The sequence below is a fragment of the Strix uralensis genome, chromosome 2 (genome assembly GCF_047716275.1).
Source record: "Strix uralensis isolate ZFMK-TIS-50842 chromosome 2, bStrUra1, whole genome shotgun sequence".
Classification (NCBI taxonomy): domain Eukaryota; kingdom Metazoa; phylum Chordata; class Aves; order Strigiformes; family Strigidae; genus Strix; species Strix uralensis.
Genome location: NC_133973.1, coordinates 116,574,847 through 116,598,002, shown reverse-complemented (window position 1 = coordinate 116,598,002; position 23,156 = coordinate 116,574,847). Strand labels below are relative to the sequence as shown.

At 37.1% G+C, this 23,156-nt stretch overlaps 1 protein-coding gene across 16 annotated transcripts in view; it reads left to right on the top strand.

Annotated features, from left to right (window-relative positions):
• Positions 1–23,156, top strand: part of LOC141939714 (cyclin-dependent kinase 8) — a 90,352-nt gene that overhangs the window by 62,385 nt on the left and 4,811 nt on the right. For 12 of the 16 annotated variants that reach the window (XM_074859978.1, XM_074859987.1, XM_074859982.1 and 9 more), the window contains 8 exons: positions 4,927–4,984; positions 7,775–7,906; positions 10,000–10,143; positions 12,136–12,205; positions 13,252–13,324; positions 20,186–20,283; positions 21,661–21,739; positions 21,859–22,017. In XM_074859978.1, coding sequence (XP_074716079.1) covers positions 4,927–4,984; positions 7,775–7,906; positions 10,000–10,143; positions 12,136–12,205; positions 13,252–13,324; positions 20,186–20,283; positions 21,661–21,739; positions 21,859–22,017 — 813 coding nt within the window. The remainder of the gene's footprint in view (positions 1–4,926; positions 4,985–7,774; positions 7,907–9,999; positions 10,144–12,135; positions 12,206–13,251; positions 13,325–20,185; positions 20,284–21,660; positions 21,740–21,858; positions 22,018–23,156) is intronic. The other 4 variants (XM_074859979.1, XM_074859988.1, XM_074859989.1 and 1 more) reach the window with 4 other exon arrangements.

The following is a 23,156-nucleotide window of genomic DNA, read 5'->3' as shown; positions in this document are numbered from 1 at the left end:
CTCTCCTGAGTAACGTTTTAGTAGCCAAACTCTTAAGTATGGTATCATCCAAATTAAATTGGTTAGGATGGTACTAAAACCTTATTAAAAGGTGCATTAAAATGGAGGTATAAAGAGGGTGAGTGTGTTCATGAATACACATGGCTCTACTGCAAACATTTAAGTGGGGGGAAAAAGGTACCATTTACATTATAATACAATAATTCAAATGAATTTTGGTTAGTCATTGATAGGTATGTTTAAAATCGTCCTTTGGAAACTAATGACTAGTAGCCTAGTAGCAAAAACTATGTGGAGTAGTAGTTCCTACAGACCTGGTTTGATGCTAAAAGTACTAACTATCAAGGGTCACAAAGGCTAAGCTGTCCAAAAATGTCAGGTTTTTTGGTCACTGCTTTGGTGAGTAAAACTTAGTGGAAGAGCATGAGAAAATGCCCTGTGATTTCCAGATACCTAGTATGTGGACACAGAATAAGTAGTCGTCTCCCGCTTGTATGAATGACTTGCTGTGAACAACAGGAATGCTGTCTTTGATATGATCACATCTCATCAAGACATAGATTTGTCTAATTTTCATGTTATTTGCATTTTTATCTTCAAAATAGAAAAACAGATAAGTTCTAAAGTCTGAGTTTCCCCTCTGAATAAACACAAACATTTTCAGCATATGTTAAGAAGCAATATGCGACTGCAATGCTTCTTCAAATGTAACGATTAAAAAAAAAAAAAGGAAAAAAAAGTATCAGTCCTGCAGAAAAGGTGTGAAGAAAATGCATGACTTGTAACCTTCACATGAGTCAATAGCCTTACACAGTGAGGTGAAACAAGATACCGTATTGGGATTGTATAAAGTAGAAGATGCTATACAAGGCATGTAAAACAGTCCCTCCTCTATATTTAGCATTAGAGCAGTGTGTAATTTGGGCCACTCAAGTTCAAACAAATAAGTGGCCCAAGGTAGAACAGCTAGAAGGAAGCAAGAAGACTGGTTGCGCATCCAGAAAAAATAACTGACTAGGAAACACTGAGCAGAAGAGAGTCCTTTTAATCTAGGTGATAGGACTGAAAAGAGATGTAGAACTTCAGAAGCGTAACAAGCCCTTGCAGTGAAGGAGTGGTTGTCTCCTCTTTCTGCTGATGTGTAAGAGAAGAGCAGTGGAGTAACCTCATTTGTTGTGCTAGAAGAAAAGGAAAAACACTGCAATAGAGAAGAGTGAGAGAGTGGATTGCCTGGGAAATTGCGCAGCCTTCGTGATAAGAGACTTTAGGGTAAACAGAGCAGCATCACGTGTCAGGTCAGGCAGATGGATGAAGGTGACCGCCTGAAGTTCTTTATAGACCTATGAACCTGTCAGTATAGCCTCTGTTTTTTTAGCTCCTTTTTTTGAAATTAACCTGCTGCTTAGAATTTCTGTTTGCACTTTGCAAATAATGATTAAATTAGAAGTACCTGAAAATATTTCAGTGAGGATCTTTGTTCTCTCTTCAGTAGTAATAGTGATTAAATGCACAAGATTAGGATTTGTCTAGGAATCACACAAGGAGTCCTACAAAGCCAGATTTAGGACAAGATAAGATTTAGTGCTGTGCCATGGTCACAAGGCAGTTCTTCCATGAGAATGAATTATTCCCCTGCTGCTGAGGCGGTTGTGGAGGAGGGTGATTCTTCTTAAATTTTGTTCTATGGGGCTGTCAAAAAGTTGTTTTGTTGGTCTCTGAAGTACTCAGCTGTACATGGCTGCATGGCTCTTCACGTTCGGTTTAGGGTCATAACAGCTTTCTCATTTGCATTTGTCTGGCATGAGCAAATTATTTTTACTTGACAGCAAAAGTAAATATGTCTCTATTAGAACAAAAATGAGTGACTAAAGTCAATCATTTGTAGTTATAAAAAAAAGAGGTGTTTTCAGAACACAATGTAAAGATTTTTTTTCTTCACTTGCTCAGCCCAGGTGATTTGAATAAGCACTTTAAACTTTCATTTTCTCTGGATAATTAAAATTAAATCAAAATTTAACAAATTTGACTGAACTTTGTAAAAATTTCTCCCTTCTGTTTCTAATTACTGCTTATTTTACGTTGTGAATAGATTTCTAATGGCCAAAGAGACAAATCTGGGGAGTTGGTGTTTTTTGTTTTGTTTTTTCAGATGGTGGACTTGAGTCAAAGATACCTAACAAGAATCGCTGACCCACGTTTTGACTTTTGTTAGAGGACTTGAATGTTTTTCAGTGAGTCCTCAAAATGCTTATGGTTTAGGGACACCAATACTGCCCCTATATTGCTTTCTGGTAGATAGCCCCCTATTGAATTTGAATACTGATTAATGGCCTTGTTTGGAAAGTTCTTTCAACTAATGATGTTGTTCCAGGCTACTAATGCAATGATTTAGGAATGGGAACCTTCAGAATGAGACCTCAGATTTTAAATTTAGGGGTTTTTTAATCTTTAACTGTTATGATGTATCTTTACAGTGATGTGACTATATAAATATTTTTGTCTGTAGTAAGCTTTTTCTGTTTCAGAGCTGTTTCAGTGAAGGGCCTTTGACTCTAGAAAGAGGTGAACTGTGAATGGTTATTCCAGATTGATTTAGGATTTTATTTTGTGGCTCTAGAAGACTCCTACACGGATTTCTAAATTGTCTGTATTTTTAAATGTTTTCTGTAAATCCTGAGAGGAAAAAAAAAAAGAAAATCTGAGTGTGAATCAAGCTGTTGCTGCTTATTTTGCTAACCAGTACTGTTTCATCTCTTTGTGCTTTCTCTTCTCATCTGTGCCTACCTTGAATTTAGGGTAGAAGATCTTTGGGGCAGGAATTGTTACCCAGTGATGTGCTGATTAATCATCTGGCATAATGGAGTCTTTGGGTGAATATGGCTCCTTGTCCCTATCAAAATCCAAATAGTAAAATATTTTAAGGTAGAAACATCCTGAGGATGTTACAAGCAGTTTTGTAGAGTATTATCAACCTGTGAAGATACAGGGGTGGAAGTTACACTTTAGGTCAATGTATTATTTATCTGAAAAAATTTAGTTCCTCTGTAATGTATCATTAACTCTACTAAAAAATATTAATTAGGCATGTAGCTTATTAACACCCCAGATACATTGAAGCAGCTTTTGTAGAAGATATGCATATTTTCTCTTTGAGTCACAGTGTAGCAATAGAGTGGTTTATGTGGGGAAATTATGTGTTTTCTTACCTAGCAGTTTGAATTGCGTTAAACTTCAACATTAATTCTGAATTTAAAGATTTATGCTGCTTGTTTATTTCTAGGACTTTTCTAGAAACAATCAAAATTGAATGCTTTGTGAGCTGTGTGCCCACATACTGCACATTATTTTATGTTGAAGCAGTGCTTACCTTGAGTGTATGCCTTTATTAAATAAACAAAAAACAAAAAACTGAAACAAACCACTAAAACAAAAAGGGGTGGTGGGGGGGGAGACACAAGTTCTTCTGCATATCACTGAGATAATGCAACACAAGTTGAATTTGTTGTTATTGCTGTTGGAAAGATAATGGGATATATCTTACCTTTTTGATCACAATAACATTTTCTTCTGTCTTTAACCTGCTCTCAGGGAAGAGATGCAACACCTCAAATTCCTTTTATATGTTTTGTACATGGATTATACCATTTCAGAAATCCATGTTGGAGCCTTTCATAAGCAGTAGTGATTAAGTTTCTCAAGGAAATTTTTTTCTGGATTATTAATTTTTTGCACCTTGTTTTACACAGTATGAATTACTGCTAGATCAATATCAAATTATGGTCTTTTGTGTCTTTGAATGTGTTTACACCGGAGTCTGATAGATTCAGGAAGACTTGAGAATTTCCTAGGATACGTGTTTGGTAAATCACACCAAGATATTGGGATTTATTATATTAACTTTTAGGTAGCCTAAACCATCTTGCTGGGGTACTTTTTTCTTCAGATCGATTTAAACTGGGAAAGCAAAGCAAGAGCTATGACTCAGCCTTATTATAATTCTTACAGTTCACAACTGAATAGGAGCCCCAGTTTTGTCCAGGATTTACAGTATGAATGGGTGTCTAAATCACTCCATTTCAAAACAAGTCTAGTATACATTTTTAGCTTTAGTTGTGAGTTTCCTGACTTTTTTCCCTCAAAATACGCACTGCAGGTTTGATTTATATAAAGTGTTAGTATTTGAGGAATCTTCTGACTGCAGATACGAAGACTGGATTATGAGAAACAGTATGGCAGAAAATGTAGGATTAAGAACTGAGTGGTTATGTTTCTAACCAGCTGAACTCTGGCTCAGTTCTCTCTCTCCCCAGCAAAAGAAAGAAAGAAAGGGAAGATGGAGAGAAATATAATGTAAAGGCAATGCTTTCCAGTTTTGCACGTGTCTGAATTAGTATGCACTTGTAAATAGGAATAATTTAGATTATTTTCTTCTCTCCGATACAAAGTGATATGGTAATGTTTAATCTGTATCTCAGGTATTTTTTTATGTAAAACGTGTCTGCAAATGTGCCTAATGACCCTGGGCAAAACATGTTGTAGAGCTGGCTTCCCGTCCCTGTGCTGGGGGTGCAGGTGGTGGGTGGCAACGGGACTGCCTCCTACCAAAAAGATCTAGGGAAATTTTGGTAGAAATCTCGATGGCTCAGTGACTGCCAGCTCATGCGGGTTGAGGACAGACAGCAGGGTGTCAGTTAGGGAGCATGGTGCTGGAGCATGGAAACACTGAAAGGAAACATAAGGAAAATGCAGTCAGGGAGAGCTTGTGTCTGGGTCCTTGTAGAGCTTTACTGTGACAGAGAAACTTGTCATTTTTATCAAAACAAAGTTGGTTTAAAACTGGCAAAACAAAGCTTAACTAACTTTTCAGAGACTAATGTTTAGGTTTATCGTGGTATATGTATTGTATATTTATTTTTTTTTCCACAGAAACCTGCTAATATTTTAGTTATGGGTGAAGGTCCTGAGCGAGGAAGAGTAAAAATTGGTATGTTTATATCTTTGATAAGTCCCAGTGTAGCATTTAAGTTAGAATGTTCTGAAGGTGCAGTTGTACCACCTAAAGTAGTCACTGTAATACTAGTATGTGCCTGGGCACATTGCCTAAATGCTGTTTTCTGAGTGACTGGCTTCTTGATATTAGCCCCATGCACCAGTTCTGACGATGAAATGCTGTAGCCTCATCAATGAAAAGTGGAAAATGTCATTATATTTTGTTTACATGGGTGTTTGTGTGGGGTGGGGGATTTTGATATGGGGATAAAGATGAGAGCTAGCTAGGGGAAAGGAGGAGAAAGAAACGGGATTTTTAAATTTCCTCCATTTACCCCTGTAATGCCATGACATTATCTTGCTGCTGCTTATAAAATCTAAATAGGGAACTACTCATTATTGCAAACCTTAAATTTTATAATGGAATCAAAGGTGGCATTTAGCCTACAAAATGTTTGTGAAAGAGTAGACAGGTCCCTTGGAGATGAATGCAAGGGATCTTAAAGTCCAGAAAACACAGTAATCCAACCAAAATGCTTAGTGAGAACTACTGCTAACTGCTCTAACTGTGGTGTACCCGGGTAGGAAGGACCCACACTTTCCCCACTATTGTAATGTTTTCTGGTGGGAGTTACTGTTCACAGTGAGAGGATAATTTGTAGAACTTCAATTGTTTTAAATTAAAGTAAATAAATAAATAAAAATTAACTGTAGTCTAACAGTAATAAGCTATACCAGGCTGTGCTTTAGTGTGGCAGTGCTTTGATAGCAGACTGCTAATGCACAGCCAACTTAGATTTGTTATGGTAACGCAGCCCTGTTTGGAAGGGGTTTTTTTTAAAGCTAGTTCATCTTTTTCACTTCCCTCTGGCTTTCTTTTATGAGATTATTCTTCTGCATTGTTACTCTGTACTCTTACTGTTTTGTTTATCTGAACTATATTGTTAATCACTAGTATAATGATTTGGGATAGGATTTTCCTGGAGCGTTCAGTGCTGCTCTAGTTCTTCCCTCGCCCTTTGAAATCCAAGAGGCAGATGGGCCAGGGCTGAACACTTCTGCAGATCCTACCCTGAAAGTTTTTAATGCCCTTCCGAGGTTTAAGGTTCACAGTAGAGATAGAGGTCTTCTCTGTACAAAACAGGTACAGCATGGACAGCGGAAGGGACAATTTCTTCCTATTACCTTATTCTTCATGGAGCAGTTGCTTCCAAAATTGAGAATGTAGGTCATCCTCTGGGCACATTCACTTTCAACTGTGGTGGTGATACTTGCTGTACACAACTACTTGCTAGTAATTGCACATAGACCACCCATTTATTTCTTAATTTATAGTTTTGAATTAATTTGGGAATAACTTAGAGCACAACTAAATTTAGTCAGACTCTGTTAATGGACAGGTGAAAGATTCTGTATCGGACCACCAGTCCTCTGAGCCATCCATTCCCAGCAGGGGAAGAGTGGGGGGGGACCCTGGATTTCTAAGTGTGTTATCAAAATGTAGATTTTTTTTTTTTTTCCTTACTTTCTTAAGATACTACCACAGCAGGAAAAGAATGCAGAAGTTATACCCATACCAAGGGCTTCCACTTTTCCAGTGTAACTAATTTTTCTAAAAAATACATAACTGGTATTTAACTTAAAATAATTTTATAGGCTTTTTGTGTCATTTTGAGTCATAAATTCACTTTCTGCCAACAATTTTCCTTATTTTTCAGAGTTACTAGTGACTTGATCATATCTTGAGTAATCGATATTTTAATGTAGAAAACTGTAAAATGTTTCTCTTTTTAAACGCAATAAAACAACCATAAATAGGAATGCATATGATAAAAAATTATTAAGGATTGTGTAGTCAAGTTAGAGACCCATATTTACAGTGCAGTTTTCCCTCAACCACTGAGCTATAGCATGTAGGTCCTTTTCCCTCAGAATGGCTACTCATCTCATTTCATTCGAGTCTTTCTCAGCATGTGTATATCCCTGCACCACAGAGTCCCTCTGTCTTGGGATTTGGGGAATGGTGGGTTGGGAAAACAATTTGGTGGGAGAAGCTGCATATTTTAGTCTCTGCCCAGTTTTTTCTGTATCACTTATATTTGGTAGTTCAGACAACTCTCTAGGCAGCTGCATACTACCAATTCTAAAATGCAGTTTTTAATGATATAATGCCCCCAAACAGAGTTTTAAAATCACAGCCTAAATGGTATTTAGTACTGGTATCTTGATACTGGAAATACGTCTTGACAGAAAATTAGCAGGGATGCAGATGCTGTAGGCTTAGTTGCTGTTTTTGTGTGAAGGAAATCTTGCTACAGTTAACTTCATGAGGAGGGAGCTTTTGTGATGTGCACGTATGTATTATAAATCATTCTAACCTTTGCAGAACCTGCATTTTGCTCACGTTTAAAATGCTGTTTCTTGAAACATCATCCTGTAATAACACAATGTTTTACTGGAGAATATAGGTAAAATGAGTCAGGATTTACCAGTGTCCTGAGAAGTGAGTTGATGCGCTTTTTCAGAACAATGGTTAATTCTTTGTTCTAAATGGCTCGTGTTAGTAATGATTTATAATGATATACCTTATAGGTGATGACATCCAGTAACTTCTACAAAAGCTTTAAGAAAATCTGCTCACAGAATTCATATCTGCTACAGTCTGCGTTTGCATTTTATTTAGCAGTGATGGTAGCGCTAACAAGTAAACTCAATCAGTTTGTTTAAAAAAAAATAATTGGTAGTTTTCCTCAAATTTTAAAGCACCTCTCTTTGAATTTTGCAGCTGACATGGGCTTTGCCCGATTATTTAATTCACCTCTGAAGCCTTTAGCAGACTTGGATCCAGTAGTTGTAACATTCTGGTATCGAGCTCCAGAGTTGCTTCTTGGAGCAAGACATTATACCAAAGCTATTGGTGAGTAAATTGGATGAAAATTTACTGTTTTGTTCTTTATGTAAAGTCCACCCAAGCATTGATAAGTAGTGCAAAGGTTTCTTGAAGAAATATTAAAACTTTAACACATTGTTTAGTTTACTATGGTCTCTGACTATATATAGGAATGAAGTATTTCTGGGTTTTGGCTCCAAATGCCCTGCGATGCAATATAAGTTTTTACGGCTTTCACACAAGACTTTTTAAAATGCTGTTAGAGGCAACATACAGATGCATCTTTGAACTATTAGTATAATCTATATTATGATGACAGTGAGACACAGTGCATGAATTTTATAGCAGAAGTTTTTACCTAGTATAATAAATACAGGAAATAAGGAATGTACAGAATGGAGAATGTATTTGCTGCACTGAAACTAAACTGTAAGTATAAGCTGCATTTTAGCTTCTCTCTGTGGCTTTTTCAAAGCACAAGTGTGAACAGGAATTGCTTGCAGTAATGAGATGTGGTCACTGTCATGTAACAGGCTAGGCTCTGATGCTGCATCAGGCATATCCAGAAAAAAACAAACCTCAGAGAAGGCAGATGCTGTGAGGATGGCATTAGTTACATCACCTGAATGCTGCAGCCTCCTCGCCACTTAATTCTTACTTGCCAGTCTGAATTTTAACAGCTTCAGTATGGCGTGGTTGACTTCGCTCTGCCAGTCTCTGCTCTTGCCAGTTCAGGGGTAAGGGATCACTGGCGGCAGGAGCCGGTGTGTGCTGTGACTGTACGACAGGGGAATAGAATAGCCCAGTAGCAGGCCAGGGGGAGGTTCACCTTTTGTGGATGTGAAGAGCTTTTGCAGTGGGAGGGAGACTGTAGGGAAGAGGACTGGGAAGTTTTTCCTCTTGCTGGGTAGTTTAAAAGATATGTTAAAGCCTGATAACGATTTTTGGGGTAATAAATTCCCCTGCAACACTCCACTTACTTTGCACGAACATGGAGGTTGTATATTAGCATACATGTTGTTTCTGTAACCTGAAAATCTTTCCTCAGACCTTAGCCATTGTTGTTTTAAGATCATGTCAGCGTTTTTGTCAGAAATTGTAACGTTTGACTTAAATGTATTTTCATTTACTTTTCTGTTAATACTGTATTTCTTTTATAGATTAGATAAATTTATTTATATGTTCCTTTAAACTGCTTTTTTTGGTTGCATTTACATGTTCCTTCACTTTCCTGACATTTTCTTCTGCGTGCAGCATGTGAAACTGCATGGACTTTAGTGCATAATTTTTTTCAGCATAGATAAAAACTGACTGTATGCAAACACTGAGTAATGGGGTTATGCTCTCTGCATCATTTGCTTTTGTCCTTGTTCATGACCTTTTCTTGTTCATTCAAAGTTCAGCGTAGCATTACTTTATGTAAGTTAAAAATTGCATTTGTATATATGAGAAAAAAATCAGGAAAACAACTGGGAAAATTCAGGCTATCTGATTTTGCAGATTGGGACATAACAGTTAAAGGGTTTTTGTTTTGGTTTGGTTTTTTGTAACTGATTTTATCAAACAAAGGGGTGAGCTTATGTGGGCATGAAGCGGTTTTCTTGTTACTTTCTTTCCACAAGGTTTTATAGATAGCACTAGGCTTATTCCAGTATCACTGCTTTTCAACTTGTATTTTTTGGGTCACTTAGTACTTGTTAAACCCAGTGGATGATCAGAGAGGGCACATTTCTTGGTGGGAACAGTATGGCAGTGAATGGGCAAGATGTTGGTTGGCCTTTCTTCATTTGTATTTTATGCGGGGGCAGTTACCCAAATAATTTCCTCTGGTTTTTTTCTTAATCAAATCCTTTTTTTATAGCAATAAGTGGTAACTACACTGTAAAAACACGACAAAAACTTGTATGATACTCTGTCAGCTCCTGTGTAGTTACTAAATTATGTACCTCTATCTGAAGCTAGAAGGAAAAGTCAAGGAAGTGTTGCACTTTTACAAGAGAAACTTGAAATTTTTGGTGCAAGGGACCTTATCTCTGATAAGCTAAAAACTAACATTCTACCTCACCAAGATCCTTTTGGAAAGATTAATTTTATTTTATTTCTGTTCTCCTTTTTTAAAGATATTTGGGCCATAGGGTGTATATTTGCAGAGCTGCTAACATCAGAGCCAATATTCCATTGTCGACAAGAAGATATCAAAACTAGTAATCCTTATCATCATGACCAGCTGGACAGAATATTCAATGTAATGGGATTTCCTGCAGGTACATACTGTATTTTTTTTAATCATTGCTGTTCAAAGAAAGATATCTGTATTGCTTTCTTTGCATAGGAAAGTGGCAGCTGATCAAAGCAAGAAAGCTGTTCAAACACAATCTTTTATTTCATGAGTTATAAATCTAGAATCTAATGGTCATATTAGATACTTTACCTATTATTAATGATAGGATTATCTGTACGTATACATGTACCAATGTTTTATAATTTTAAAAGATCATGTTTGATGGTGGTTGATTAAAAACCAGAAGGAATATTTCTGCATTTCTTCAGTACCGATGATAGATTTGGAAAGTTACTGATTGTATGAAATCAAGCAAAAATCTATACATTTAGTGCATATTATGCAGATGTTTAACTCATACTAAATTAAACATAGCATTTGGAAGTAGGGGAGGGTATTTCAGGGTTTTTTTTTACCTTGTAGAAAGCTTGTGATATAGAGGAAATTTCTTTATTCCAAACCAGAACAAAGAACAGGTTGCATGAACCAAAAAAATCACAATGTGGATATCACTTGTTGCATTTTCCCCTCAGTGTTGATCATATCTTGTTTTTCTACAGGCTGTCTTGCATCTTTTCAGTTAATGCTTTGTCTCCTAGTGTTCTCATGATCGCAGATGTCAGAATAACAGGGACCTTATTTTTACTTTTTGATCATCTTTCTCCTCACTGCTTGTGTTTCCCTCTTGTTGTCCATTCACTATTAATAATCTTTCTTTACTGTTCTGGTGGACTTTTTTCTTCCTATCATATGGATTTTGTGATCTTTATGTTTGTGTGGTTCTAGAATTTTGTTACTAAAGTCACTCTTGTGTTTCCTTCGACTTTTTTTTTGTCCTGTACGTACTTCATTGCTTCTATACTGCTGTATGAGATTCCTGGATGTGTTGCCTTTCTGCTTTTAGCCTAGAATTTTACCCTTTTCTTATGCTTTTCTTACTTCATTTGGGTTTCACATTGTCTTTGTGTAGCTTACATAAATACTGTCATTATTGTTTCGTGATTGGTTTCAATAATCCTTTCTAATGGTCTGCAGTTGATTTTTTTTTTAACGTCTTTGGTTCTTACCAAGAAATATTATTTTTCTTTTAATTGCAGCAAATTTCTTGCTTTTTAATTGACACTTGCCATATTTGAAAGTTTCACGTGTCTTTGGGATAGGGAAAGAGAAGAATCTTTTACTTAAATAATTATTAACTTTTATTTATTCACTTAATATTTTTAAACTCCCAGTGTTTTGCAGTTGTGATAAGACTTACTAAAGATTTGACTTGAATCAAACTACTTGCTCTCAGAGCCGTTTCAGGAGTTACACAGCTTAATGCATTTGAGGCTAGGTGCTGTTAGTGATTGGTTTTGTTTTATTTTTAAATCCATTTCAGGCTTTGTCTACACAGAGAAGTTGAGATGAAATATTCTTTAATTTGAGTGTGCAAATGTTACTTTTTCTTAGCCTTTTCTTGGCTAATAGTATTTCTTTTATGTTGAGACAGAAACTTACACAGTACCTCTGGGCATTTTCCTGTAACTGAAGACAGTGCTGTCAGAATGGAAAACCCCTTAGAGGGAGACAGCGTTTACAGGAGTCTTGTGTACTCCTGTCCTGAGATCATGGCTGTGCCTGAATAAATTAAATAACAGTCCTGAAGGGTGCAAGCCCAATGGCTGACATGTTTTTCTTCTGTGTTGTCTTTTGGGCATATGGTGATCTTCACTGTAGCTGGCAGCTGGTTTTTTAAGTTCTTGAGTTAATCAGCTCACAGCAGCAACCTCTTAGGTGTTGGTATTGTGAAGATTTATTGTGAAGAGGTGATGAAGGAGTATGAGCCAAGGAGTACAAAGAAATGAGTAACTGCAAAGTTAGAGAATAGAGAAGCAGAAGAAAGAAAAAATCAGGGCTGTGGAGATACTTGGAAAGCATTTGTTTTACTTGGAGGGGGGAAGAAAAAAATTACTAATAAATACTGATTTTGCAGATAAAGATTGGGAAGACATAAAGAAGATGCCTGAACATTCAACTTTAATGAAAGATTTCCGGAGAAACACGTAAGTCTGCTTTGAGTTGAACTTTAAGAAAGCATATTTTACTTCTCCCGCCCACCCTAAATTACTTGTAGCTTGGGTTCTTTTCCATGTAGATGCCAAACAAGAACTATGAAAAGGTTATGACTTAGATTGTGAAAAAAAGAAAAATCAAGTTGTTTCACAATGATGAACTTGGCCTGTTGAGGTGGTGTCGATCAGAAGAGTAGCCAGAGACAGACTGTAAATGGTAAAGGTGGCAGGTGTGAAATGGGTGATGCCAGTAAGACCCCGCACAGCTCTGAAGATTGCTAAGCACAGTTAGTCACAGCTGTTTCCAAATCTGTGGTACTGGAAATTATTTTTCTGTGATAGCTGCATAAAAGGAATCTGGTAACCTTACACTGTTTCCAGTAAACAATGGGTATAATTGCCAAGTTTGGTGTCTAGGGTAGCTTATGAAGGCTAAAGAAAAGAATAGCTTTGAGTTTTTCTGTCACATTACCAGAGTCTAATACCTGCACTTAAGACCCTACCCTGTTGCCTTGTTTCCATGCCAAGGGATTTGGGGCTGCAGTTACATACATTTCTTGCATCTGCCATGCTGTTGTAACCATTTAGAAACCTTTCTGAGCTTCTCTTCAAAAAAGTGAATTCACAGATGTTCTTGTAGCAACCTGCACATTGCAGGAGAGTGTTAGGATGGGATTAATATTTATCTCCATGTTTACTGGCATTAGAAATACACAGAATGAAACTATATAGTAGTAAAGTTGTTAAAAGGCGGTTTAAATCCAAGTGATAGTTTGCTGTCTGCATGTGGGTAAAAAGTGTGCTTTTTGTGTGGCTGCAATGTGTTTTTACAAGCATGTGAGGGAGAGAGATGCATTTCTGTAGTGTCTGAATGATACTTAAGCAATCTCTGGTGTTGGTAGTTGTGGTTTTTCCCTGCTTAATGGATTAGCAATGGAGACTAAACTGTTCTTATTAATATGTTTTGTGGCTACTAAGAAAGCTTTGCAGTATCAGTGATCTGCATATTACAAATGTCACTTTTTTTCCTTTTCTAGGTATACCAACTGCAGCCTTATCAAATACATGGAAAAACATAAAGTTAAACCAGATAGTAAGGCATTCCACTTGGTAAGTTCCTGCATGCATAAAAAAATCAAGCTCCTCATAAGTTACACTTGTTCAAAGTGAGAGTTGAGCTGGTGTCAAGTACACTGTGACTAACTTTATTTTATAAATATTATACCTTAATTTTTAAATAAAGGTAGGAATAACCCACACTCTGCAATCTGAGAACTGCAAAACAACTTTATCTTCTCACATTGATAAAATTCTTCTATGAGTCGTTCACTAGATTAGGTGTTGTATCTAGTATATCAGAAGTTTTCAGTCTTTTAAGTCATGTTTAGTTTCTAATTATATTTGCAGTGTTGCTGCAACTCTTGCTGCTTCACATATGTTTAATATAGCCTATTTTTTATTTTTCAAAAAAGGCCTAAATGCCTAATTTTTTTACATACTCATTATTAAGCTTACAGTTTACAGATTTAAAACAAAAAAAACCCACTTGAGATCTGAATATGTAGTTTGGAAAATTTTAGTATGTCTTCCTGGTGCACTAATCCATTGTAGCTTTCTTATGAAAACTTTTTAGTACTCTTACAATGATTTTTCTCTCTCGAACGTGTAACTTTTTTTTATGAAGACTGCAGTTAAAATTATAAACTTGCTCAGCCTTGGAACTGCCTGTGTTACGTTGTTTCAGAAATTACTATATTGGGCCTTTTTTTTCTGTGTTTTAAGGAACATTCAAGTCTCTAAAATAAAATTTATATATATGTGGAGAAGAAAGAATTTAAGTATATCTAGTCTCTCTGAAAGGACATTCTCCTTATCTGAAAGACATTCTCCTTATCTTGATGTTTCCAACTCAGATTAAATGTTTTCAGGCTAGAATTACAAGGTAAATATATTATGGGAGGGGGCAGGAGTGTGGGAAGAAAATAGGAAGCTTTTTTGCTCTTGGAGATGAGAGGAATGATTTGGAGGAAAGGGAGGATGGTTAAAAGGCCTGGGTGTCTGAGGACATGTGGCTTTTGTTCAAGTCACTGGAAGCCGTACCTTCTCTGATAATCAGACCCAAGGGTTTTTAAGCTGCCATCTTTTTTCTGTTCAGTACTTTTTCCTCCATATAAATTTTGGAATTTATCCTTCAGTCAGAGCAGCTCTGAGGCGATATTCTTCATGTGGCATACTGCATAAGCATTTTTGAATGGGGGTTTCCAAGCAGATGAGTTATACTGCAGCTGGTCTAAAATAGAATGTATATTCAAGGTTCATGTTAAAAACAAACACAAGTATAATCAGGTGAATCAAGTAATCACTGCAAGAAGTTACCTGGTGGTTGTACCATTATGCATCATTTACTGTGAAGTGTCTCTGCTCTCTAAAGGTAAAAGTTGGTGAAATACTGGAGATGTTTACATGAGCAAGAAAACTAATTCTCTCTGGTAGAGATTTTGGATTTTTAATGGATTTTTATATCCAGGTAGAACTGAAAGCTGCTGAGCAGTCAGTATATTTATATGTAATGCATAAATTTATGTTGATATGTGAAGAGCTGAACTTCCATTATGCACGGTCAAAGTAGTCCATCCCATTTTGCTCATAATGAATCCAGTTACCATGTAGCTATTTATAACAGAGCTTTATAAATGCGTTTTTAGTATTTACCAAAATGTTTTATGTTTTAGCTTAAAAATACACACTTTAAAAAAGATACATTTGATATAGCAAGTAGGTAATAATAAAATTTTAAGAAATACTATTTAGGCTTTGATAGGAATATTAGATATTAAGTAGTTCAACAAGCAAAAACCAATGACGTGTCCATTGAATATGATGTTTTGCATAGGATGGTGTTTGGATGTAAAAACTCATCCTTGGACTGCAAGTGAAGCACATTAATTGAGTGAATTTGCAGATCTTTCTCATCCACTACTCTAGGCAGGTGTTCTACAAAATTATGGAAATGCATACATCAGTACTTATCTTCCTAATTCCACTTTCTTTGAGAACAAACATGGTGCTTGTCATCGACAAGTTTGACTTTTGACATATCTGGAGTCTAAAGCTTTCAATATTAGGCCCATGTTGCTGTACCAAAATCTGAAAGTGGCTAACTATCACTAGTGGTGAGTAGCTGAGAAAACTCAAGTCAATTCTCCCTACTAAAATCAATCACACTAGATTTTCATGTCATACCTAGGCCATCTGAGCTAAAAACCTTTTCCATGCAACAACCTGCGTAACGTGGCCAGTCACTTCATCTTCAATTAATGCAAGTGCTTTTCCCCTCTCTCAGTCCCTCAACTATTTCTTTCTCACTGCTCTCTGGTCTGATCATTTAACACGAAGCTCAGGTAAAATTGAGTAGTTCAAGCTGTGCTGTACATCTTGGCAGTCCATAAAAAAGACTTTCTCTGAATGAACTAGCCTCTATTAAGAGCTGTGAGTGCTCTGGCCAAACTGACCAGAAATTTCTCATCCACTCTCCTAGCCTTGTGATTTTAGAAATTGTTTTAAATAGAAAAATGAAGTTAGAATAATCACATGAGAATATCTTAAAACACATACTACAGTGGTTTTTTCTTCTCCCTGTGGTATCATAACAGGCTGGTAACTGTTTGAATGTCTTCAGCATTTTTATTCAGCATGTTTGTATTTATCCAAAAATCAGTGCTTACATTAAAATGCAATATCAAGGAATGGTGTCCTTTACCAGGCTACTACCAACCCTCCATCCTTGATCATATCTGTTAATACTGGATAAGAGGACCAGGAGGTGAGTTTGAGCATTGACCCCTGAGTGAACATGCTACTCAGCTCTCACCCACTTGCTCGGTTTGGGCTTCTACCCACCTTCCATTCAACAAAACTGGTAGAGAGAGAGAGAGCACTTCGTGCGCTTTGGATGGTGTCAGTGTCACACAAGCTGAAAAGCAGAGTATTTAGTAGTGTAGAGAGCGCCATATTCTTTTATACCTCCCATAGGTACAGATTGCAAGCTGAGTACTGTGAAGTTCGTCATTCATTAGCTCTAACAGGATCCTCTCATTTTTCTGCTAACTGCTGTCTGTCAGAACAATGAAAATCAGATCCCATTTAAAAACCCTGGCCTTTCCTAAGTAACATTGTAAAACTCTGTTCAGGGACTGCCAAAATCAGAAGGTGTCTTAGGTTTGCATTCTCACTGAGGCTAGGCTGAACTGCAGGTGAATGCCTTAGGCCCCTCCACCACAGCCTGAACAAGTTCAGCAAATCTCTTAGTACCAGTTCTTCCAGAGATACTCCTACTCTTCCACAAGCTGTCTCATAGCCCTTTTACTCTGCATCAGAACAGATAAACTGTTTACATGTAAAATATGCCAGAATTAATAATTCCAGGAGAAGTAAATCCAGAGTTTGTTGTCATTGCCAAAAATGAAATGTTTTGATTTCCCAACTTGAATTAACCAGATTTTTTCCCTCTTTACTATCATTCATGGACATGGTCCCTTTTCACATGCAGAACTGATGTGTTACATGAGACAACTTTGGCTCATTCCTGCTTTTGCCACTTACATTTTTTTCTACTTCCCTGATTTATTTTTTAAAATGGGTATGTGACTGCTGCTCCTGGTTGAGTGATACTTCATCTTTCTTTTGGTTATGGTGGTCCATATCAACTGCAGTGATTGTACCATTTGTTGCTGATAGATAGCTTACTGCATTTTTCTTATGTCATTCAGCTGGGTGATCTTTTAATTGAACAGTTTTTAAAATAGAAAATATTTGTAATAATAGGTGAAAGATTCACTTCTGTGCTGGCACCTGAATAAGGGGGCAAAATAGAAGTTTTTGATCCCTGGTGTGATAATGGTTGCACAATCATTAGATTTCTCTTCTGGTTTCTGTTTTCTGTTGCTGGTTATGACCAAGTTTGCTCACATCTTGTCAGCATGCAGCAGACAGCTTTATAATCTAATTGCCAGAAATGGTGCCAGAATTTTGCAATGTTTTTTGATTGTGATGTTTTCCAGTATGTTGGCAAATCTTTCTCATTTTTTGCCTTCCGTTTTTCTGGGAATTTCCAAGAATTGTTCTGTTCAAACTGATACTGTGCAAAGACTACATGCAGACTCAGAGAGCTGAAATAACTTACTGTGAATCCTTGTTGATGATGTGAAAAACAAAACTGGACTGATGGTGGCAATACATATTTATTATGTTGTTAATCATGACATTAAAACTGAAGGCTGAGGAGAAGAAATACTTTCCTAATGTTAGCTGTCTGCAGTGGGGAGGTCTGCCCTGTGGTTATGTATGCTTACTTAATAGCTAGTGAAAGGAGATGACCATAGATCATAATACTAGATCTTTATAAAAAAGGTGAATTAAATCCCATGAAAAGTATGAATAGCAAATGTAAAATTAGTATTATTTGCCTATGTAGTTTCTGCATATCTTGTTAGATCCATGATTAAAAAAAGGTTGAAAGTGTAACATTTCTTTTAAAGATCATTGTCTTTGATAACACATCATGGTGTAGTTTTGCCTTGGACATTGTATTCTATGGTGAAACATGAAGACTCACTATTTTCCTTTTTCTGTGTAGTATCTGGAGGTTATCTCATTCGGCCTGTGTATGTTGCTTGTCCAGCACAGCTGTATTCCACAAAACTGCTGGGTGGATGGGGAGAAGTATATGCATGTACACCAGACCTTTTGAATAAGAATCTCTTCTAGAATGCATCACTGCAATTTAGTGCTAGAGTTAAATAAAATCACTCTGGTCTACTATTCCTGAAACAGAGAAAAATCTTCAGACCTGTGGTGACAGTGTGATGTTTCTAATGTTTTTTTAATCGGAAATGACTGTTGAGACGCTGCAGTGACAAGTGTATGAAGTCCAGCCAGCTTTTGAAATGTTTACATAGGTGCAAAATGAAACTGGAAGAGTAAAACCAGTACAAACAGTTTTTAGAATTACCTTTCAGTCGTTAATGTTTTGTTGACTTTAGATTTCATGTCTGTTACTAGTATTTGAAGTTACTCAGGAGGAGTTCCTGGGTATCTATCCTAAGCATCTCTCATAGCATGTTCATCTAAGTAGCTATGTTTGTAACTGTTTATACGGATTTCTTGCTTTGCTTTGGTTAGGTCAGTTTTATTTTCTTAAATTTTAATTTGTGTATTACCTTAGGAGTTTTGCTCTGCTGTTACTAAAATGTCTTGTATGCCTTTTTTTTTTTTTTTTTTAAAAGATGGGCATCAGGCAGCAAATACCTAATATGAGTAAGAGGTGCTTTCTCAAAGTGTAAGGTTTTGCTGGACTTTTAGTTGAACTGAGTTCAGCTATTTTGTAAAACATTGTACTTTGCCTTGTGTTCTGCATTTTTATACTTTGTGATTGTCTTCGTTGTCTTTAACCAACAAAGGCAATTTGGAAAGATTTTTTTTTTCACGTAGCTGATACCCGATTCATCAGTTGTTACAAAGGTAGAGGCTGAGGTCTTACAGTGATAGTGCAACAGCACGAGAGCTCAGGCAGCTTATTGTCTTCCCTAGAGTATTTTGCATCATGTCATACAAAAAAATCAACTAAAATTCAAGATTTTGCACAACTGCTCTTTTGAGCAGCACGTAGCACACAGATGTGTCTGAGTCCATATTTGTCAGAATAAAAAGTGGAGTGGGTAATAAAAAGTTATCTGGCCAGGTGGGTGTTTTGAATGTGCTGATTATTCCGTTCTTTTACAGCATAAAGATTTTCTAAGGAGTGACTTCATATGACATCTTTAAAATACTATGGATGACAGTGGAGATGTACTAATATGACAATACTAAATAATAAGCAATAATGGACATGGAATCACTTGTTTATTAATTGCTAAGAAGTATTTGAATTTAGATGAATGTGATGTTGTTTCCTGTTAAGTGCAGTGTAGTTGAAGAAACCAGAATAAATATGTGCCTGTTACATCATCTTGTGGGAAGTGAACTGACCATTAAAGAGAGAAGGACTTGGGGGTGCTGGTGGATGAAAAGCTGGACATGAGCTGGCAATGTGTGCTCACAGCCCAGAAAGCCAACTGTGTCCTGGGTTGCATCGAAAGAAGCATGGCCAGCAGATCAAGGGAGGTGATTCTCCTCTACTCTGCTCTCGTGAGACCCCACCTGCAGTGCTGTGTCCAGCTCTGGGGCCCCCAACATAGGAAGGACACGGAGGAGGGCCATGAAGATGGTGAGGAGGCTGGAGCACCTCCCCTACGAGGACAGGCTGAGAGAGTTGGTGTTGTTCTGCCTGGAGAAGAGAAGGCTCCAGGGAGACCTTATAGTGGCCTTTCAGTACTTAAAGGGGGCTTGTAAGAAAGATGAGGACAGACTTTTTAGCATTGTCTGTAGCAGTAGGACAAGGGGTGATAGTTTTAAACTAAAAGAGGGTAGGCTTAAGACTAGATATAAGAAATTTTTTACGATGAGGGTGATGAAACACTGGTACAGGTTGCCCGGAGAGGTGGTAGATGCCCCATCCCTGGAAGCATTCAAGGTCAGGTTGGATGGGGCTCTGAGCAACCTGATCTAGTTGAAGATGTCCCTGCTCATTGCAGGGGGGGGCTGGACTAGATGACCTTTAAAGATCCCTTCCAACCCAAACTATTCCATGATTCTATGATTAAAGCTGCTGGTATGTTGTGGAAACTCTTTGAATGTTTTTGTTAAGATTTGTGACTGGAACCGAGTGTCCTGGTCTTTGCAAGTAAAAGTAGTTGTTCTTCAATGGGAAATGAAGTTACTATTTTAACAAGAGAGAAGAATGTGATTATGCCATTTATGGTTAGGGTTTTGAATTCAGACACATTTGTATCAGCTTTTCTTTGAGGAATAAAACAGTGAAGTTTCTCTTAGCAGTTTTGGTAATGCAGAGCTTTTTATCTTTTATTTTTGCAGCTTCAGAAATTGCTCACTATGGATCCAATAAAGAGAATTACCTCAGAACAGGCTATGCAGGATCCCTATTTCTTAGAAGATCCTCTTCCCACATCCGAGTAAGTGGTCGGTTTATGAACCTATCAGTACATCCAGAGATGCTTTAGAAATGTGTGCTTTCTCTCTGCTGTAAATATGTTTAAGCTAAACACTTGCTGTCTAACAACCGAAGAAAGCTATAACCACTAAAATGCCATTTGTGGTTTTTAAAATTAAGTAGCATTCTTATTAATCTCTTGCTTTATGGAACTTTGATCCTATTAGTTGCAGAACTAATCTTGTTATTCACTGACAGGTTGATTATGCATGCTACAGATCTTTGTAGACAACTGCTAAGTGCCCGCAGGTCCACTTCTCTGCTTCAGAATGCCAGATGACACACTCTAATTAGTTTACATTTTTCTGTCTTAGCCTTTGTTGTAAATTCAGTGGGTGGGGGAAGTTAACTCTATGTTTCCGCGCTGTCATCCTTAACAATTTAAATCCATTTTCTGTAGACACTCCTCTTTTCTGTTTGTACAGAGAGATTTACAAAAGGAAGAAAATTTAGGGACAGTGAATGATTTCATTAAAAATTAAGCCTCCCTCCCAAACGACTAGCCAGAGATCATGCTTGTACACCTTTTTAGGAAAGCTATTAGTGCATCCTCTGTATGATTCTCTACCATTATCTAGGGAAGAATTTATAAAATATGGTATGTATATTTATAAGCAATTAATTAAAAATGAAATTATTTCACTAAAACCTACTGGTTTATTTATAAGAGCTGTCTCTGTGATTTAATGTTGTCATGTGCATGATTCACTTCTGCAGAAAATGCTTTTAGGACAGTGGTGGCTTTTTTCTCAACTTTAGGTTGGCATTTTAATGCGAATACACAATGAGTAATGCTAACAGGTGTACAGAGACTTTATGATAAATACATTCTACTGATTAAAGACAGGTAAATATTAGCTTGCACTAGCAGTAGCAAATTCACGTGAGATATGAATTGACAGATGAAATTTCTAGTTATTTTTAAACTTTGCTCCAGGTGGTTTTATTAAAAGTTAGTGGAGTTTCCAGGAGTATTTTTAGTTAGTCCTGAGATTGTGAATTACACAATAGCTGGATTAAGATAGCTCTTTGTGCCCTTGCAGATATCTAACAGATGGTGTACCTTTCCAGCCACCAGTTTGGTCCAGTTACCAGAAACTGTGAAAACTCTTAGGAGTTACATGATTGTATAAGAGGCAACTGAAGATTAAAAATAAATGTGAATAGGTTTACTAAGTTTTAGAATATGATGAAAGTAAGACAGGGGAAACTTCTTCATTAGTTACAAGTATTAGGCTGTGGCTCAGGCAACTTGAAACTAGCATGGGTGAACTATGAATGTTACAGGTCTAACCCTTCTGTTCTAATACAGTGATAAATAGACTTTTTTGGGGGGCAGTGTTTTTGCAGGTTGTCAAATCCCTTACCCAAAACGAGAATTTTTAACAGAAGAAGAACCAGATGATAAAGGAGACAAAGTAAGTACTGGAAGAACAGTGTCATCATGCTTCACTGGCTTTCACACTATTTCCTGTTTTCATGTTATTTCACGTACTGCTTTTGAGTTGAAATTTTTCTTTGTGTTTAAACAATTGAGAAGAACCAGCAGCAGCAGCAGGGCAATAACCATACTAATGGAACTGGTCATCCAGGGAACCAAGACAACAGTCACACACAGGGACCCCCACTGAAAAAAGTGAGAGTTGTTCCTCCTACCACTACCTCAGGTGGACTTATTATGACCTCAGACTATCAGGTATTTGTTTTATTCATATATTGTGTATTTGGTTCTCATGTTTACAGCAGTTTTAGCTAAAAATAATTTTTTTAAATGTCACTGTATTGACTGGTATTTTTTGGCATCTTTCAGATGTTTTTTCAGATGCATTTAGTTGATGGTTTGCCTGTAAATTGATATGCTGATGCTCTTTAGGTTAGCAGTAAGGAAATTAGGATCAGAGATTATTACAGTTACTAATTTATTATCTTCATATTAGGGAATGCTGATTGTCGACCACGAGCCTGGCGTGCTGCGCTCTGTATCACCTAAAAATACCATTCCTTATTTGAACAAGCCTGTAATGGTAGGAGGCAAAGAATATTGCAGTAAACAAGCTGTGAGATAAGAATCTGAGCAAGAGTTTTAGTTGGGCAAATGGATGGGGAAGCAGTATTTTGGATGACAAACAGAAAGACCTGACATGATGCTGTCATAATGTCTGTTTTTAGGGCAAGGGAGATTCCAGGTTGAGTAAGCCCAGTATTACAGATCTGAAGAGGCAGGTGAGTTGGTGAACAAGTGAGTGAGGAAGTTGAGGAGTGTAGGAAAAGCTCGAGGAAGACTTGAAAACTGTGTTCTATCCTTCCTGCATTTGAGATTGTGGTCAGACATTAGGAAATCGGAAGAGTCTGGAGCAGAAGAGTATCTGTAAGTCATCCCGGGGAATGATACCTGAATTTGTGGGTTTGAGTGAGGTTATTCCTGGAGACTGGGGAGAAGAGAGTTAAGGACAGAGCTTTTAGTTAATGCAAGCTAAGAAATACAAAAGAGGAGCAAGAAAGTCTTCAAATGATATGCACAGGAGCAGTTAGAGAGGTGGCAGGCTTTCAAAGCCTAGGGAATAGAAGGTTTCAAGAGGAGGCATGCTGGTGGAAACATTAGCCTGCAGGAACTGATAAATACTGGTTCACATGGAATGTATAGCACAGAAGGCCAATTGGAAGAGAGTCTTGGATGAAATAAAAAGATGGAGAAGTCAGAAATTACTGTCCGTGTTTTCAGTTAAAGATTAATATCTAAATCTGAGACCCTAATATTGGAAAGCCACTTAGCTATGCTTATATTCTGTAGCAAAACTTAGGGAGAGTTAAAGAATGGTTTCAGTAAAACTGCTG